The sequence below is a fragment of the Opisthocomus hoazin genome, chromosome 20 (genome assembly GCF_030867145.1).
Source record: "Opisthocomus hoazin isolate bOpiHoa1 chromosome 20, bOpiHoa1.hap1, whole genome shotgun sequence".
Lineage (NCBI taxonomy): Eukaryota > Metazoa > Chordata > Aves > Opisthocomiformes > Opisthocomidae > Opisthocomus > Opisthocomus hoazin.
Window position 1 is genome coordinate 14,603,546 of NC_134433.1, and position 21,245 is coordinate 14,624,790.

Below are 21,245 nucleotides of genomic sequence, written 5' to 3' on the forward strand. Positions count from 1 at the left end.
AAAACTGGCTGGGATCACGCCAGGGATGGAGTCCAAGGCAGGGGGAGGAGCCAAGGCGACTGCAAGCCGATGGGTATTTCACAGTATTGGATAATTAAGAAAAACAAAATATTTTCCATCTGTTTTTTTCCCCCTTACGTCATTGAGGCAATAAAATATATACAAGTAAGTACCAACAGACTATATTTCAACTTAGATATAAATATTTATTTCCAGCAGAGAATATCTTTACTTCAGCAAGGAGAAGACAGGGTGAGGAGGCTGTGATTATAACACCCTCCAAGCATTAAACTCCGCCTCAAAACAGATCAAATGCCTGGCTAACTTCTTCTGCCAAACAGCTCAGTTTTATACGGTGTATACCTAAACTCACACTTCTGCTCACTCACCCATGTCACCCTCTAATGAAAAATAGCTAGAACCTGCTGATTTTGGATTAACAATGTTGAAAATAGGTGCTTATGCTGACATCACATAAAAAAATGCAGAAAACCGTGAGGACTGATGCTCCTGTTGAACGCTATTTCAGTACAGATTCAGATCCAGTCTGTGCAGAGATTTTGTGCAGTCTTTCCACCAGGAGCAGTGGGTCGGACCTGCTGAACTCTGAAATCAGGCATTAAACCTGTGGTGATCTATAAAAGAACAAGTTTTTGTGGCTCTGGAAGTATTAAGAAGTGTCAAATGTTTCACTATTACATAGTAAAGTATCATCCATAAAATAATATATTACCTGTAGCATGAGGAAACACAAGCGAGAAGCAAATTAGCAATTGATATTGGAGGTAACTGCTGGTGTGACGCTGGCAGCCAGCCTGCCCGCGGCAGAGCCGAGAGCTCCACGGCTGGCAGCGAACCCGCAGCTTACCAGCTCCGTCCTCAGCTTCTCCTTCCCTTTTCTGCAGAGTGTTTTAAGTGCAACACTACTATCTCACTACTCAGAAAATAGCAAAAATTACAAACAAGCCACCAAACTTATTTTTAAAAGCTATTTTTGCTATCTAATGAAGAGGTGCGTAAAAAAAATTAAGATTCACTATGAAACCAGGAGACATTACCTCGTAGCTGCTGCACTACTTCAAACTATCCTTGAAAAACCAAACCCTAAAAACTTTCCTGGAAGCTGCTTCGTGCCCAGTTTTACACCTGCAGATTTAATTGCTCTACAGAGGCCATCACAACCTATAGTCTCCATGCAGTTGCTGTGCTCTAGGGACACGGACATCCAGCCTCTTGGGGTATTTGACAGGCAGGAGGAAGCTGGAAGACAAAAGACGAGTCCGCAGAGCCCTGAGGACCAGGGCTGATGTTCTGGAACAGTTCCTGAAAGCAGGGACAAGTTGGAGGATCGCAAGAGGACCAGAACCAGCAAGCAGTCCTGATGGTTAAACACCTAGCATTGACAGGGACTACAGTCTAAAGTCAACGAGATACACTTGAAACAAAAAATAATGCAGCATATTTAGAGGTTTTTCAAAGCAAACATGGAAAACAGTGAGCAAATATTTAAAGGATAGACTAATTTAGTGAAATCATTAAATAAGAATGTCTCTATTATAAACCGGAAAACTCTTTCTAACTGAAAGCCTTCCCTGAAACAAGAGTAAAATTCATTTGCAGATGGATGTCCAAATACTCTTAACCTGCACATCTAATACCGTTTTAAGAACATTTTGAACATTCTAGTTTAATAGATGAGCTTAGAATACATTACAAACTTATGAAAATATCAAGATTTGTGAAACGATTCCTTTAAGCACTGTATAAACAGCGCAGAAATGTCAATGAACACGCCTCTTCGCAATCCTGTATGGTGTGTTGTTTCCGTGCAATCTATAAAAACACAAGTACAGACACTGAGGTTTCTGGATCTCTTGTAAGTTTAACAGTAGCTAGGAGCTCTTAGATCTCAAGCTATAATAAATATTGTATCCTGCAGGAGCCCATCGGGAATCTCAGCTCCTGTGTTGTTCCACAGAAGATTGTGGTGTCAGATATGATTAGAATCAACACTTTCCACTTATTCAGAGCTTTAAAGCTACCCACACAGACCGTTAGCAACAACTGATAATGAAAGACAACTAAGGGGTAGATACGACAATCTTCTATTCAGAATGAGCTTGCATTAGCTACTGATACACAAGACACCTATTGTGCATTTTGGATTTTTTTCCCTGTAAAGAAACAGAAGGCGTTTCTACGCTCGGACCAGACTGTGCTCTGGCACACTGCTATTTTTCATCTGACAAACCATTATATGAACTGAAGGTGGCTTCCCCAACTGAAAGTTGGTATGCAGCACTTCAGCAGTAAGACACTCCGCTGTCTGCATTAATGGACCGCTGGTACACGCGTCGAGCGGGTTGTGTGACATGAGAACACCTGTCTGAGCAACGAGGGCTGCACCGATGACCATTAACGCGGCCCTGGAGGCCTTGCTGCAGCTCAGCTTCATCTACGAAGAAAAACCCCACTACCTTGTCTTTGGTTATTATGTTGGCTAGGTCACAGTCGTGCTTTCATCCAGCTATGTCATCAGCCATGGAAATTGCTGAGTTTATTGTTTGTCCAAGTCCCCTGTGAACTATCAAAAAATCATATTAGCAAGATGAACAAGGACATCAGCCTTTGGGGCATTTAAGCACCTTGAGTAACTTACGTTGCTTCCAGTCGAATTCAACCTAACACAGCAGTGTCCAGAAATTGTTGATTTTGATTTTCACTTGCATCTGCAAAACTAACTTGCATGTCACACCATTTTTTTTAAGCTGATGAACACTTCTGTGTTAAAGCACAATCATTTTAGAAGAAATGAATTGCTTCAACCACTACGAGCCCCCTCAGCTAAACCAAAGGCACACGGGGATAAGCAGTAACAGTCTCCTCTGTCGCTAGCAGGGTGACAGCTACCCCACATCACTATGTACGCTGTGCGGAGTGAGTTCCCATGTCCAGAACTGACAAACTAACCCACTCACAACCATCACAGGGAGGGAAAAATAAATCAGTATATAATGATTCCGCTGCTTTGCGGTCACTGTTCCCATGCCCTTCCTCTCCAGTATACTTCTCCTGCCTGCAGAAAACACCCACCAGTGTTTCCAGACACTAATGCTACTCCATGTATCCCTGCAGCTGAGACTTTTCCCAAGCCAGGCAATGATCCAGCAGCAAGTGCCCAGTCAGTAGTGTCAGGTCATTTTAATTTCTCTGCACATCTCCATAGTCCATAGGGCATAGCTGTTTCTAGATGTAATCATGTATACTGCATTGGCATCTTGGAGCCTGCTGAAGTCAGTTCTGTCTTAAGGCTCTCTTCAAAAACCATCAGATAACATTTTCTCAAATTAGATGAAATAGATCAAGTTGAAAAAATACTAAGTATGAGAATTTTGTATTATGCAGCCCACGTGCACACAGACCTTTAGCAAGACAGGCAAATAGGATGGAGACAGCACGAGTGCATTCAAGTGTGTGCTACTGCACCAAGAAAACAAAAATGCCGAGTATATCCCACATGCTATCACTATTCTAGGAATAATACATAAAATGCTTCTCAAATAAGTAACGTAATAAGTGTTTTAAATAGATATGATTCTAACAGAATTGGCTCAGAAGTTCTTCCAGGAAAGGACAGTAAGTTAAACTCCTTTAAATCTGAGCTGACAGAATGCAGAAGTACAAACCAAGCAGTGCTGGGTAGTGGTTTTGCTGTTACTAAACAGGTGATGCCCTCCAAGAACAGCTTGTTATGTGACCATTATTAAAACCCCTCAACTGCTGTAAAGAACAGACCAAGGGCCAAATCTCTTCCTTGGCTTCAAAGCTCAGCATTATACTCGAAGGATCCGAGTGCAATCGCTATCTGCAACAACAAACTACCTTTATACCGGCCAGGTAATTACAGGTTCAGGTCAAGGACTCCAGACCATATTGATTACATCTCTCTGCAACAAGGACCCTCCAGTGCTGGCCGGCTCCACTCAAGCGAGGCAGCTCAAGTATCCGTGACGCCAGGACTCCCCGGGCCCGACCAGCGCCCGTAACGGGAAACCAGCCACCGCTCGGGCTGTCAGTTCTTGCCTGGGGCGAGAAGGACAGCCTGGGAATTCATAATGTTGGTGACTTCATCTGCCAGCTGCATTCACACATCTTTACTACCTGAATAACTGATCTCCGCTACTCCAAGGCAGCGCTTTCTGGTGTACAGCATTTGGGAATAAATATTTGATCGCGCATACAACAGAAAAGAGCTCAGATGGTTTAAGGTGTCACAGCAGAAGTGTTTATTAAATTCCAAGTGAGAGCATTGCTGGACAGTAAAAATTTGTCCCATGGTCCCTATCTCACAGGTGTGGTGATGAACAATGAAAGATCCTTCACAGGCAGAGGGGAGGAGGGAAGGGGAGGCAGCCTCCGTCCCCCACCGGACCCACCTCAATTCTCCTGTTCATTAAACCCTCTGCAGGCAACCAGCAATCTGTCCGTGACCAGCCAGTCGCACACAAAAGAAAGGGAAGTACTAAATTACAAGCTAATTTTAAGTGGGCATTGATTGAAGTAACCAGAAGAGAGCTTAGTATTGTCAGAGTTTCATACAACAGTAATAAACAATCTTCATTAAAAAATGATGCATGCATCCCTAAGCAGCACAGCACATGCCAGGTTTCAGATAAGAATGTCAAGGTTCCCCCCGACCTACACACAATTAAAGACAAAAAGAATGCTCATGATCTCTTCCTTCTACGATTTAATTTTACTCATTAAAATCCTTCCCACTCTAACTTTGGTATTTGTGTTAAGCAAGAAAGAAATGAAGATCTCCTCCAAGTAGGAAAGGAAAAGGCTGATGCAAACCAGAGATCAGACAACTTCTTTGTCAACACCTTCCTACCCTGCTGACCATGCAACAAAAGGATTACTTGACTGATGGGTAAGTGTCAGAAACCTCTTTGTATGAGGGAATAAACAAGGCTTTTCATAAACACACACACAGATGCGCACACTCTATTTTAACTGAGCAGGACTGAATTAACAGCTCTGACCCAGCGTACCTGAGTACCCGAGCCCTTCAACACAGTTGTTACAGTTTAGGGGAAACGCTTGCCCTTACAGACTCGATGCAGCTGTGTGATCCCATTTACTCTGATCAGCAACTGCTGCAAAATCCTTTCTCCAGAGGTTTTCTATTTCTGAAAGTTCAGAGTTGTTGTTCTGTCAGATATCCTAACCTTCCTACCTCGTTTAATTTCTGCATTATTTGGTAATAGTATTATCTCAGGTTTGATTTTCAGGTATGTAACATATGACATGCATCATTCATCCACAGGTTACAGTACAAAAATTCAGAAAGGTGCCTGGAAATACTAAATTACAGGCCTAGCCCATGCTTATGCTTTCTGGACTAGTCTCCATCCTTCTGTAGATGGCCACAGCTAGCCAAAAATCATATCTAAAGCTATTCACGTCAAAGACAGGAACAGCATGCAACGTAAAGCTTTCAAGTCATGCCTGTAGAGCTGTCTTCTGAAACAGCCAGCTCATTCTGCAAGAACTATTGCGGGTTTTTTTTGTTGCGCTACAGATTTCTCTCAGGGTTGGTTGCCTGGGTCGTGTAAAGAGCGTGACCTTCAGCATCTCCTTCAGACAGGGCACTTGTACGGTTTCTCTTCCATCTCTGATGCCTAATAAAGCTTTAAATGTACCCTGACTTAGACCAACCCCACCTTTGTTAAACCCAATGCAGCCAGGCAACAGCCTCAGTGCTTCTTTGGAAAGGACGGACAGGCAGAGACACGAGCACACGCACCTGCTTGCTACACACAGCGTGCATTTACTACAGGTACAGTAGGGGCTGTTTTGCCACGTGATTATTATTAAAGGCTTCCTGCTTTACACAGCTTTAAACTCAGCGTTGTCCCTTTAACATTTCTAACTGCCAATCTGGAATAGCATCTGGAATTACAGTGCATTTAATCCTTGAGGGTATATTCTCTCTACGATGCATATAACTAAAATGTGTGCACCGAGGGACAAATGTCCAGTAGCTTTAGGTAACCACAGTTTTGCAAACTTTTTTTGAAGATTCAATTAAAAAAAAAAAAAAAAATCAAACCTACAAAACAGAGAAGGATATCTTAGCAGAATTCTAAGTCAAGATAACCATAATGAAATAAGCATTTTTTAAATTTATCCAAGTCATCTTTACAGATACTGCCATCCACCTTGAAAATGCTACTGCAAATTTTCATGACTGAATTTCACATATTAGTTCTGTACTTCTTAAATGAAGACTTTTGCAAATGATCTTGTGAGAAAATATTGCCATCCGTATACCATAGTTTTACAGACGTGAAAATCATGATAAAAAAATTTACATGACTGTCTTACTAAACGTCACCAACAGGGGAGAAGGAAGGAAGCTATCAAGAACGGTGGAAGAATAATGGAAGATGATAAACAGGTACTTGAAATCTCCCGATAGGAAGAACAAGCGATGGAGTCAGATAAGCCGCGGCGCCGCGCTGGTCGCATCTCCAAGCGACAGGCAGTCCAACAGCCAGATAAGCATCTTCACGCAGCGCCGGACTCGAATGCACGGGTCGGCACTGCAGAATCACTTCCTGGTTCAGCTTCGGCAGTAAAAAAATTTATGGCCTACTTAAAAAAAATCCTTCCAACCTAACAACATACTTCCCACTAAATTTGTTTTCCATAAAGAACCTGAGCCATTCAGGGCATGCCTTGGTAACGGCAGGAAATGAGAATACTTACAGTAGTGGACTATAACGCAAAAAAAGCCATATTGTACACAAACAGTATTTAAAATCAAATCATTAGCGTCAGAGCTGAGCTTGATGTAATTTTCTGTACATCTCAAAGGTGAGAAGCAAAGAAGAGAAGCATAAAATACTCCTCTCCCCTTTGCTGGGCTCTGTTACAAGAATAGCATGAGATCTCAAAAAACAGTGCATGTTTTTTCCTTTACTCTGTAACAGAATTCACACCCCTGTACAATCACACGTAATCTGGCGTATCTACCCTAAAATTGGACGAATAATTTCTGCATGGGAAAGGACGGGGATCAGGCAATATGAAAACTGCAAATCGAGGGTAAAGTCCCTGAATCAAAAATCAATTCAAATCCAAACTGTCTGGCAGTGAAGTTAAACAAAATCCTGCTATCAGCATGTCTCTAACAAAACCCATGTCTTGTTTATAAGAAACTTACGAGGTGTTATAACAAAACTGAGTCACTGCTGTACAGTAAATATATTTTCAGTGTCATAACAATGTATACAATTGACTTTGGCAATTTTAATATGGACACACATGTTAAAGGCATTACCAACAGAGCTGCATCACATTCACATGAGCCATTTCACATTAAGGCCCCATCCACGCGGCAGGAAAGGTTGTTTAGCGTAGAAGAGGTACAGTCCTGCCTGGTTCATTGCTTCTCTTGTAGACAGAGCAACACAGTTTTAGAATGCGCTATGGTTACATATCAGAATTAATACACATCCCTGCGACAGGTAAGAGAACTGCTCCGTTCATACTCGAGAGGGAAGAAAGCCAACCCTGACAAGGCAGACATCTCTGTCTCAGCTGGCACAGTCACGTTGACAGTGCAGACCAGCTACGCCATCAATCACCGCGGACCGGAAGCGTCAGGCACACAGACACAAGCACTCCTATGATTCAAGCTTCAAACCTTTTAGGGGTAATAGGCATAAATGAACTAGTCCAAAGAATCATAACTGACGCATTTATGTTTTCTTCTGTATCAAACAATTATTTTCAAAATTACTTGGTCATGTACTAAAAGAAATAAAATTGCCTTTAAATAACCAGCATCAGACATTTGTCTAAGCTCAGCGGGAATTAGTTTAACAATTTTTAAATATTTGAAAATGGAATTTATAATGACAATCCTCAATATCCAAAGTAAATGCAGTTATTATTGAACTCAGTTATAAACACATCTAAGAAATATCCTGTAATACCCAAAGAAATAAATTTGGCAAACAATGCAATATCTTGGACTCAGAACTGATACCCATAGCAAACAGAGCCTGGAAGAGGAGCTTTTATTTTAACTCTCTCTAAAACAACCTTCAGAAAGCAGTTTCTGTATGCGTTACAGTCTCTTTTTACAGTTTAACCTCAATCCAATCAGCAGTCTCCAGGGATTTTCAAATCGCTGAAGATTAAAATCCTCTCTGACTTGACTGTTTGACTAATACGGTGTGTTTAATAATTCTACTTGTGAGAGATTTTATTTGACAAAATCCTGCTGTGTGCACCCTTCAGACGCCACACAGCTGCACTAGAACATACAGCTCTGCTGTCCTTGTTTCTTTATACAGACTCTACCCCACCACAGAGAAAAAAAGAAGAAAACTTTATGGTGCATATATTACTATGTTGATATTAACATAACGACAGCAGTATTAAATTTACACACTCTTTTAGAGCAGAGTAGTGAAAATGTGCCTATTACACAAACATTAGATAAACTACCCTGTTGTCTTGACTGTTCCCAGGAATCAATTACATTTATGATTACATTTCAACGAAAGCCATTTTATAAATGAGATGGAACTGCAATATTCTATGCTTTAGGCATTCATTAATAAAAGCATTTCAGCGTTAGCATGTGCAAAGGTTCTGCTTTTCAGTTTAGGCAGTTTGTAGCATTCTACAGCTGATGTTAAACAATGTAAATATTGTGTTCATATCTTACCACAATGCTGTGACTTCAGATTTGAGTGGTAACAGGAAAAAAGGTCATCATTATGATAGCTTTCACTAAGTATTTGTATAAGACAGCACTTACCCTGCTGTGCAGCTAAAATTCATGACATCCTTTCAAGTATATGGCAACAGTTAGTAAACATGTTATCAGACCAAAAAAGACAAGACTGATGAACGCCACAAGTATCAGAGAAAACATGAAATCAATGTGTCTCTACCTGAGGTAGCATCAATCACCGTTGAGACTCCTCTGCGATCAGAAACAGGACGCGATGACCCCGGCATGCTAACAGGTTCTGAGCGAACTGGCTGAATCCTAAAGAATAAGTTATAGTTACCACCTGTGTCAAAACCGTTGCTCACCAGGGCTGTAATTAAATCACAAACCTGAAGCAGCTGAATCAATTAAGCAACTATTTATTTTTAGCTCAGCCAACTGTTGAAAACTTTTGTTTTCCTTTGCTTTGTAGAGCCGAGATCTGGATAATCCATCCAGAGACACAAAGCAAGTATCCCTAAAACTATGTCTCAGACATGAGCCTCAAAGAAAAAAGCTCACCCTACCCAAACTGCTTCAAAAGCCTCCATCGCCCTCCCGAACAGCAGCAGTTTCTTTGTGAGTTTAGGAGAAAAGACACATTTGTAATTGTCGGTTCCTTTTGTAACATCTATCTCTGTTCATTTTTTAAAAATTTCGGCTTTCTTTCTGCATATGTATACCTACATACAAATAAATAAAAGTAATAGAAATAACAAAAAATAATGTATTTGACACCTATATCCTTACTTGTGGGAGTCACTACATGCAAGGAGAAATCACACATTTCAAAATCACGTATTTTCAGTCCAAGGGCAATCTGCCTAGTTTTAATGGGATTAGTCATGTTACCCTTCTCTCTTGCTTTCCTCGTAAGAGTTTCAGACAGACTCCCAAACAACCCAAGTCCACACCACAGAACTTTGGACTTCAGATCACATGCGGAGGCAGAAGCATGGGAACTCGTTAAATCTTGAGAGTTACCGGACAGGACGCAGAAACACATGGTGCAAAAAGCACTTCTACAAAATCCCTAGCTATCAGTAAACATAAACCCACATTTACCTTCGCTCTCCTTCCTTCCCTTGGCCCACCCCCTGCCCCCAGTTCCAAATCAGCCAAACACAGTCAAAACCAGAGGAATTCAATACACGAGTAAGAACTATAAGGAAGGAAGGGAAATAAAAAACAGGGAAGGGAAAAACATTACCTAAATTCGCTTACTCTTCCAACACACTGACTGCTTCACAGGCAGCATCTAAATCTATGACATAAAGCTCCCAGCTCACGTCTGAGAAAACGAATTTCTTAAGCAATGCAGAAACTGTGAAAGCAAAGACAATGCTGAGCAAGGCCCCGGACTTTGTACTGTCTTTCACTGTCATCTGCCCAAGAAGGGGCAGCACAAAGGAATCTAAGCTGCTTGGCCTGGATGAATTTTTATTGTTGTCGAGTCACTCGCTCTTCTAAGGCTTTCATCTGGACAAGCTTGATGAAAACTATTACACGTTCTACACAGATGGCCTCATTTAAGCACGAGGCAAGTTATTCACACACCAAATATGAAACAGCTTGGGAACTGATGTTGGTTTTACCTGAGACTGTTGAGATCAAGATCATCTGTGTCAAAGTCCAGCAGCGGCTGCGGGGTGTCGCTCGGACCGTGCGACTGCAGCACTGAAGAACTGGATGAGATAACGGTAGTTTGCCCTGAGGGATGGATTGTTTTGAACTGGAACTGTGGGCCCATCCATAGGCGTCGATGAGGCCCGGTGTGAGTCACTATTTCCACCTGTGGGAAGGGAATATGGGGAAATCCTTAACACAAAACTGCAACTTCATATAACGAATGGTTCCTTCAATAGACTGAAGCCCCAGAATCCTGCTGGTCTCAAGCAAAAGGAGTCTTTTGTGCCATCAGTTCAGAGGAACGCTGAACAAGGGCAAATGCAGAACGTCTTTGCTAGAGAAAGGATGCTCTAGCCAAAGCCAAGAGCTTCTTGCAGAGCCTTGAAAGCCCGTGAACCACCAGCCAGAGGACACCGCACCCCAGCTCTTAAACTGTTCTGCAGACCGACACTCCATCCTGGCTATCACCTCACCTGATCCTGTTCATTCCTCCCCTTGCCATCACGAAACGTGCTATAACCTGAACGCTAAAAGCTACCCTTGAGCTGCATCAAAGGGGAACAGGTCTCTGCGTCCGCACAGAGCAGAGAGAGGAACTGCAGGTCTGCCTCTCCCAGACCACCTCGGTCCTGGCCAAGTCCAGGGATGCGCTTTTTAAAAGCAAGCTGCTACAGCTTTGTTACGGCTGCCTTCTAAAAGTTCACACGTTAAACAGCGCTGCTTCACATGTATATGGTGCGAACTGCATTTCAGATCACAGCTCCTGATTACTGCTGGCAGATCGGAGGACACGGCTGGCAGAGACCATCTTGCTGGAAACAGCAAGACCCGTAACAGGGAGCCATGCGCAGTGCGGCGTCAGACGCTGAACGGCCAGGTCACGGTCATCGCCACGCAGAGGTAATACATGTACCTATCTGTGCAACACAGGGAGTTCAGAAGGGCAGCTACACACACACACATATCCATTTAACCAGAATTCCAACAATTACAGCAGAAGGGTGTTTGCTTGCAATGAACAACCACATATACATTAAATAATCGGTGTAAGTGGGATATGTATCTGCATGTATGTTTATGTGTCGATATCCACACAGACACAGCAGCTTCCCAACTCCATGCCTGCTTCCGAAAGGCACAGAGAACACAGATGGTGTGTCGAACAAACAATAATTTCAAATATTCAGATTTTCCTCTAGGTATTGGCTCCCAGTGGAGTCTGGATATGAACTTGCGAAAAATAAGTTACTTCAGTAAATGAAGCATCCAAAATATTTTAAAAATGTTCTTTCACGCTGCTAACTATAAACCTGATGAGTATCAATTCTGGCAAACTCTTAAATAAGCCAACTACAGGAATGCAAACAACCGTGAAAATTTAAGATGGTAACATCGCTGGAAATGTATATGATCAGGAAAATTGGGCCCTGTAAATAAACGGGTAAACAAAGCATAAGTCTTCTGTAACACAACTCTAAAAACCAAAAAGAGCCTTTAAAGATCAAAAAAAGAAATATGAAATGAATATATTATGCTCTGGTGATGTGATAATTTTAAGATGACAAAAACAGACTATTAAATTCCTATCAATTTCTGCTAAAACAGTGACTGCCTTCACAGCTAAAATGCAACTTAGTGAGGAAATTCCTGACAATATATTTTTGTATACATATGACAGATGTGTACCAGTAGCCATCCTTAACTCTTTAAGAAGCAATTTTAAACAACGGAGAATGTTTTTCTAAGTTCTCTGCTAACACAAGACGACAAATGCACAGCATATTTAGCACTACTTCCATCTTCGCATTTATCTTAGCGTAACTCAGACTGACTGTAGACGTTTCTGAGGCAAGTAGCTTTTATGTAGCAGTGTAAATTAGGCCACAGATAAAGTAATCTGTATATTTTAAGCTTGAAACCATCAGTGTCACAGAGCCGAGAGGTAAACAGATGCCTTAGCAATTTTACTGAGGCTACGGCCAGATGTTCCTATTCACTCTCCTGTTGTGTGCAGGACAAACATATTGTATCTACTTCACACTGACAGCACACATTACCCACTGTTCTAATTGAAAAGTTGAAGTGAAGGGCAGTGTTTTTTCACTGCATGCTGTTACTGCTGATAACAACACTTTAATTTTGAAAAACATACTTGCACTTTAGGTTTAATCTGAAGTGGCTTACTCAGAGAACGCTAGCATCTTCATGCTCAAAAGAGCTATCAGCACTCTTCTCACTTAGCAAAAATTAAACATTCCGGAAGCAGGCTCCGAATTAACTGTGTTCTGTGACACCACTTGGGATTCTTTTTCTTCTTACAAATATATTTACTCTTCTAGAGGCATAGATGTGATGAAGTTCAAGCAGTCTTAAGTTCCTTTGACATCTTGTATTTTCCAAGAATTAGTAATAAACCAACTCCCACAATGGAGGTTGTCCTTGCTCTCCTTTTCCTGAGGTTGCCCACTGCACCAGCAAGTCACCAGACCAGTAAAACAAGCTAAGCTATCCAAACAGTACTGGAGCGGACAGGTGGAAAACTACAGGTGAAATCTTGGCCCCAGTGAGCTCAGGGATAAAATTCCTGCTGACTACACGTACTGAGTAGTTTCACTGTCTTTATGCTCTGACAAATGAAGAGACAGCATAAGCAAATAAGATCTATCAATGCGTAGCCACGTCTGAAAACTTAGGCCAGGTAAGGGGATTCACACCAATAGATTCCCCAAGGAGTGCCGCTCCCGGACCGGCACACGTGGAAACCTAACTTCTCATTTCAGGAAAATGCTGTGTATGATTTATTCACTAGTAGGAGAAGCAAATCACATCCATGCATATTTCATATCTATGCCATACATCCCAGCAAGATATTTAATGCATCACTCCCATAACAAACACTGTTCTGCAACCAAAGGAAACCCACCACATTTGTCAGGATGAATTCCATGCATCAGGCACTCTGTAATTGCTTTGGTAAACCCAGAGCATTTGTAGTTTTTATTTATTTATTTAAATCTAACCTTTTATTTCTAACAGGAACTAATTCTCAGAGTATTATTCATGACCCACATTCTTAAACTGAAGTTATGTTTTGAGCCAAATAGTCAAGTATGTGCTGAATTCTGAAAGAGAAGCTTCATTGACTGAAACAAACCAAGCATGGATAAACCTACAAAGATTTAGACTCCTATAAAAACAGCATAAAGCACTACAGTACTTGTATCTAGCTATAACCCAAAGGAATTATCAGTAGGAAATGCAGTAACTGATAACCAGAAAAAGAAGGAAGCAAACCGGTTAATGTACCATTTTTATGTTAAAATGCCATAAGTATAGCACAGGTCACAACTGAAAAGGCATCGGCGTTTTGCCAAGCCAGCTTCCTTCATCCATGTCTGAAAACGACCATGTCAGGAGAAGAAGGCAGAGAGGTAGCTTTCTGTTGGCAACTTCAACTTCCTACTTCTTCCCGAACTTCCCAAGGATGTGACTTGCGCCAGTAACGATGGGGGCTTTGTATGGTTTTTAGTATAGCTTATACAGTCTGTATAAAATGTAAAGACCATGAAATTCACACCATGTTACGCCCGGAGTGAAGTCAGTTTTACCCACAGCAGTACCCAGGGCCCACTGGAAGCTCGCTTTCCATTTTGAGGAAAGCTGTGAGTTTTACCTCCAGTGGCTACGATGACTGTTTTACTCCCGAACTGCAACGCCCCAGCAAGCATACCTGTGAAAGCCACTCCTCATCCTCCTGCCCGCTGTGGTCAGACGCTAAGCTGTCGTATGACTCGTGTCGAGTGATCGGTCCAGGGCTCCCTGGTGGAACCACTGAAAAAAACCCAGAAAATTGAAAAATCAGATGTACTGTTCAATGCTTTTAAAAAAATCTTTTTCAGTAAGTTACCAGTACAGCAATGTAGATATTTTCCTAAATCTGTGACAATATGTTGGAGCACAGAGAGAGCTCAAATATTGACATCGAAAGTGATGAAAAGATTTCTGTCCTTTGACTTGAATGTATACACACAGCCACCACGACAACCCAACTGGCTCTTCTTCTGTTCACCTGAAGTACTCCATGAACATACAGAACAGCCCGATACCAACGACCACCATCTGGCTGGAGGAATTTAACACTGAGAAACGCCATGTCAATGATGTAAACCTTTTCTACAAACGTTTCATAATGTGAACTATGCTGAAGCTGTCCCGAGGCACTGGCACACGTGCTGACTTCAAACACAGAGTACTTCCACGACTTCAGGAACTGAATTACCACTCTCCTTTTGGCATTCATGTAGTTAATTTAAAGCTGGCTTCACAAACAAACTTGATTTTTAGGATTTGAGTTTTTTGCAATTTAATTGGAAGTGTTGCATCACCTTTTCATTACATCAGTAACAATATATTAATTAAGAATCCATAGCAAAGCAGAGATTGATGTTTAAATTGCTACAAAGACTAAATACTGAGATTATTTCACTGGAATGTAAAATAGCAGGAATTCTGTATTCAAGTGTTGCATTGCATTACAGAAATGCTGTATAATAATTGTGGACAGATATGAAACCCGCTTTTTTCAACTGCAGGTGACGCTGATAACCACGAAGATTATAAATTCAAGCTGAGGGACAAATTCCTCGGTGGCTATTAAACACAACAGCTCAGGCACAACCTCCAAGCAGCCCATAACCTCCCAACTCCCGGACGCTGGAGCATCTGCTTGCAGTCACCACCAGAGATCCGCGGCTGGGTAAACGTTTGCTTTGACTTCGCATCAGATCTGCCCACAGCGCTGAGCAGCAAACCTTTTCTTGCCAGCACCATGAAAACCCTGCATTACTGTAACTGGCCTAAGTCTCTACTGTTTTCAAAAGACTGGTACAACCAACCAACCCCAATCCACAGAGCAAAACTAAGTTAATTTTGCTCCTCTGTTCGCTACTCTCCTTCGTCTTCACATGGACTCATTGGAACAGAATAAAGCACGTTCTTCAGGTCTGCAGACTGCACGATATCCAAACCCACGTTTCAAACGATTACCAGACACACATACAGCTTTGGGGGAAATCACAATTTAGTGTTCAAATGCTACCACAAAAAAGAGAGGGAATCATAGACTCACTATTGCAAAGATTAATATTTCATGATTCCTGGTTCTCGAGTCGTTTAAATACGTTAGCAAAGCTTACGGTCTAGCTGCTTTACTTTCTATGGCAGCAGCATCACGCTGCTCTAAAACTTCACACTTGAGAACGCTGAAAGAGTTTAGAAAAAGCAAAATGCAAGCAAGCGCTCCAGACAATAAGACAGGCAGCATTTTTCATTTTCTTGTACCTGCTTACTGTCAGGGGCCTGTTGGAGGTCGGGGTTCTATGCCATGAAACCTTACCCACTCTGAGGGAAGGGCAGACACCACAAAAGCAAATTAAAAGAAGCAAAAAACAGTATTTTCACTTCAGTAAAACAAGAGAGTTTTATGCTAGAGCATTAAGATACTGGGCAATCCTAAAATTAGAACCAATATTTTTATATTCACATAAGCTAAAAACGACTCCGTTTTTGAAATTGATTTTTAAAAAGTACATTACTACAGAGTTGACCTTTATGTGTCAAGTTTCCACCCACTGCAAATTTTTACAGCTGTGTTGTAAACCCCTAATAATAGGAGTTTATAATGGCAAAGCAGACACAATTGTAACCATAAATACAGAACGGCGCCTCCGTAATATAAACAGCCCAGGGTTTTCATAAATCCATACACTATATGAAATAAAGGGATTTTCATCCTGTTTGTGTAAGTGGGTATCTGCAGCCAACCTCAGCTACGGAGCCATTTCTGACACCTCTGTATCGCAGTGTGTCCTTATTCCGAAACCTGCAATATACTAAATTTGGTTCAGGGCCTAACTTCTTATAATAAAAGAATTATTTAAAGTGCTGTATACATTAGGACACATTCTTACAAAGTGTGGAGTTTTTCCCAGGAGACATGATTCATCTGCCATATTCATTGACAGCAACACAATTTGTGCCTGCCGGTACGTGTACGCACACACCTCAGCAACCACAGACGTTCTTCCAGTACTGTGTGTTCATCAGTTCTCAAGGTAATACAGAAACTACACTCATCTGCTCCATTACAGCCGTGACAGACCTAATTCAATGACTTCTGGACGCGTCTGTCTAGCCCATATCAGACTCCGCTTAAGAAAATACACACACCTTCCTGGGTTACGAACAGCTGACGACTCACAGCACGCATCTGAATATGAAACCATAATGCCCACACCTCTTCCTCACCAGTAAAGTTCCTATTTGAACCCAACATATTTGAAACAAAACCATTCCTCTGACACATTGTGCTGCTGCCCTAATCTTCCCCTGTCTCCTGACTCCCCTACAATAAATCCTGCGGACTGCAGCAGTGCCTGTTTCCGAGGGCACAGCTGATCAACTGCAGGCTTCCCTGCTCTTGAACTCCGCTAACAAACCGTTCATGACTCTAGCAGATGTTTTTGCTTTCAAACCAACGGGAACTTTATGGACTGTTCTGAATTTTTTTTTTGTTCTTCCCATCCCAGGGGCAACTACTAGAGCTGTCAGGATTAGGGCAGCTGCTATGCGGCGACTAGCTGCCAAACGCTAGCCCAGGGAGCAGCATCCCCCTGCTCTGTCACCGCTCTTCTCCCCGGTGTAAAACACAAATAACTTACTGGAGACTCAGGATGGCTTTACAGTGAAAAAGAAACTCAAATTTAAGCAGAGTTTTGGGCTACGCTGCACGCCTTTTCCCGAGGAATCCCAGCTTTGCATAGGTCCCGCAATAACCCACGTCTCCGTGCAGCTTCAGACCGCAGCATTAACTCTTTCTACCAAAAAGTGACGACATGCTGAATTCCACGAAAAAGCTCTGCCGTAGAGTTCACCAGCGGGGCAACAGCGATAAAGCCTTAGCTGAGGTCAAACCTCAGTAATTTATTTTGCTATTTAATAAAATAGCATTTACGTACCACACCTATCACAAAAGCAGGCATTTAGAGAGTCTGGTTTTGATAGCAGGATCCCATAACGACGGTCCCAGCCTCACCACGGGCAGAGCAGGCTCTACTCCCACCGCCTTGGGGGAGCACGCCGTGTTGGGTGAGATATGACCTTAGAAGATGAGTGATCCTTGCTGGAGATTTGCCATCGCTGTACTGCTTATTACAGATACACATATGCTCATTTTTTTCAAGTTAAAAATGGCCTTGAAGTTATAGGAGCAAATATGTACTAAAAATGTAAACCCGATTCCTTCTTCATTTCTGGGTCACGCACCTCTTGCCCTGCTATCAAGTTGCAAGACGAGATTAATTTAATTCCAGAGGGACTTTTCCAGGAATCTGAGCTCGAAAGTAATCTTTTACCTTCCAGCTTAATTCTTTGAAAATCTGAAATCACACTGGAAATTATGCCACCCTCTTACACACCACTGAGGCTACTCTTAGGCTATGACACAGAGTTTTTTCACTTTCCAAAGAATTTCACTGGAATGCAGGATAGCAAATAATAAAATTCAAATTCTTCAAAAGCTTTGCAGCAAGTAGTGTTTTTTCTTGCAGTCCTGTAATTTCTCTTTCGTAACAGCACACACATAGACAAGGAGTATGCAAGCCCTAGCTGCACAGAGATATTTTACTGGCAATTGCAGGTGTTTTGTACCTTCCTAAAATAATAAATTCCATGCTTTGTGTCTGAGCTATGCCAATTTTCAACTTATTGCTATTTTTACACCAACATCTAGAACAAACATACCCCAAATATCAGAATGCAACTGAGTTTGTTTACACTAATACTTAGAAATTTGTACAATTACCTATGGAGTGAAAAAGTACAAAGAAAATGAGTGTTTATTAAAAATCTAAGGTGAGAATCAGAACATACAACTTTTGTTTATGCAGTACAACGGGACACGAGTTTCTGAAGTCCACTTACAAATGCTAAAAACCTCCAGAAGCAAGCATTCAAGGTCAAGTCTTAAAAACTGGAGTGCTACTTAGGGGGAAAAAACATCTTTGAGCTGGTCAAAAATAATCGCAGCATCTCTGGTCTCTCTTCTCCTCCAAGTGAAAAGTGACCTGCATCAACTCGAAATCTGGAATACACTCCCGTCCCTCCACCCTGACTAGCTCTACTGAACGATTCCACATTTCACTAAGGAAAAAACAGAATCTCAGGGAAAACTGTTCTTCATCCTTTTTCATGATTTGAACACTGTTACCTCATTTTCTACCCTGAAAATCAAAGGTGCACATGCTTACACATAATCTAAGGCAAATTTTTAAACTTTACAGACTCCCTTCACTGCAGTTACAGGATTAATCTTGCTACCATACTGAAGAAAGATTACTAAATGCTAGGGTCTGAAAAAACCCCACATTACAAACCTAGTCATTTGTGTGATACCTGTTAGTGCCACGAAACTGCACAGAAGTGACCGGCGAGACAAAAGTTTCAACAGAAGCCAAACCAAAGGCTGCAACACGGCGAGCTGATACTCCTCTGGAACGCCAGGGCCTGATTCGCACTGTTCAGTGACCAGGGATGAAAAAACCCTCCATTGTTTTGAAACTTTGCCATGATATTTAGTGACAAATAAAGAAAACAAACAATTTCCGCTAACCTCAAATAATTCGCACAGGCATTCCTGACATGTGAGCAAGACCTAGACAAATACACTTGCTTGACGAATACTGGAATTAACAAACAGTGGTTTTGTTCATAGATGGGCTAATTACAGAATGAATACCTAGGCCTAAGACAAGTCTTTATTCATTCGAAGATTATAAATTGTCATCTTTCAGCAGCATAGAAGTGTTGGAACAAAGAACACTACAGCTCAATTGTAGTGTGTGCACTTATGGTTTTAATTTGTGAACAATAAATCATTAGTTTTACTTAGTTTTGTGTACTTCTTGAACCAAAAGGTTTTAATTTTCTCATTTATATAAATAAGCTTTACACAATTCAACTTAATTGAGAGTTATATATGAAATTCCCAATGTGCTCTTCTCTAAGGGATGCATGTTTGTCCAAATTAAGAGCAAACAAAGGCATCTGCAGGCTCTAAAGACTATTTGTTCTGTGCTGCCTGCCGTACACACGCCTGCAGACATCCAGAGAGCCTTCCTTTATTTCAGTGGCACGCACAAAACTTATAATTTGAAATATGATTCTAAAATATAGTAGAAACAGAAACTATGTGCTCTTCACTAACTGATTAAGTCTGAAGTCTATCCCGTGTCCACGTGCAGTTGCTGGTGATGTCCACGGCAAACAGGTATGCAGGATAAAAATTACATATGCCTTGGTTTCATACAAATCACACACTAACATCTGATCTTGATGCTGCTTCTGTGGTTTCTAAGTTATATCTGAAATGATCATAGGTGGCTTAGAGATCTAAGGTAATCACATGCTTGTCAACAAGCTTCAGGAGTACTTCTCTTAAAATCCAGCCCCACAATTTGAATGATTTACTTCATGCTCCTTCTGGAACTACTGGCCCATCAGTTACATCGCGCTACCCATGACAAGTCGAATCTGACAGTTCTGGTTCAGGTCGACGTGCAGCCATTTCAAATTCATCAGGTTGACCTTTTTTCCATCTTAAGAGATGCGATCTCACTTTGTCCGTTGGTTTCGGTCTCCCACAGTCAGACGCGTCGTGTAGTTCAAGTCCAACAACTGCTTAGTGAGTGTTACTGCACGCACGTTCCGACACCTTCTCCCACAGCACACAGCTCTGTGCTGCCGGCTCTACCTCTGCTCAAGTTTGACAATAAAGTGAAGACCAGGTTTTCATTTTAGACAGAACGCTTACAGCCATGTTTAAAATAAACTGGTTGTAGTTTGGTGATCTGCTCTACGTGTTTTTACTTGTGGTTATATGTTACTGTACAAAGCTCTGGATTTAGTGCATTTTTTCAGCTTGTAAACTTCTGCAGGAGCATGCCATGCAAATTAAAATATCCTCTTTTACCCCACACTTCTCCCCACTCATTTTTTTCCCGTTAGGACTTTCTGTATGCATAAACATCATAAAATTAAGCTAAATCCTCCCTGTAAACTAGGAGTTTAGCCAACCTAACAGTAATTTTGCACCACCAATCGACTTATACATTTAGTCATTCATTATTTGTATATTGACCATCATTTATTAGGTGCTTTATAGACCATCCATTCTCCATATCAGCACTTTAATCTTAAAGCAATAGGTAGGTCTGTAATCAGGATATGAATTCTCCTTAGATCTTCCCAGCTTTGATGACTGCTTTACTTGCTCCTTACTTCACACTGGTCTGATAGTCAACAGTCTGGCATTTTTTTTCCCCCCTACAAGGTGCTGATTAGGTGTTCAGGCTTCACCACCGCTCCCGGTGGCATTGCAAGACTGGTATACGTCCCCTGTGCTTAACTCCAGCTTCCTTTTCTACCATTCCCATAGGAAACCAGTCAAGTACAATGATCATTTAAACCTAAGCAGAGCTAGAACCTGATATTACTCACAGTACGGAGTATTTAAGGCTGTTCAACACTCCAAACACTCAGACTGTGAGCAGACTATCGGTTCTGTACCAAAGGATAACACATATATTCTTTACTGAGTTAAAGAATAACCTCAACTGCAAGAACCCATGGCAAAATCCATCTGATGGCCATCTTTAAAGAATTATGGAAGAGGTAACTATTTCTATAATTCACTGACTTCAAAAGTATGTTTGACATTATTGTCGGGAAAATTATGTTAACCATGGATTACTGTTACAATCAAAGT

At 41.5% G+C, this 21,245-nt stretch overlaps 1 protein-coding gene across 8 annotated transcripts in view; it reads right to left on the bottom strand.

Annotated features, from left to right (window-relative positions):
- The window catches only part of BCAS3 (BCAS3 microtubule associated cell migration factor), a 365,129-nt gene that overhangs the window by 184,262 nt on the left and 159,622 nt on the right, over positions 1-21,245 (bottom strand). For all 8 annotated transcript variants that reach the window (XM_075440276.1, XM_075440274.1, XM_075440281.1 and 5 more), the window contains 3 exons: positions 14,154-14,254; positions 10,390-10,586; positions 8,976-9,073 (listed from right to left, as the gene is read on the bottom strand). In XM_075440276.1, coding sequence (XP_075296391.1) covers positions 8,976-9,073; positions 10,390-10,586; positions 14,154-14,254 — 396 coding nt within the window. The remainder of the gene's footprint in view (positions 1-8,975; positions 9,074-10,389; positions 10,587-14,153; positions 14,255-21,245) is intronic.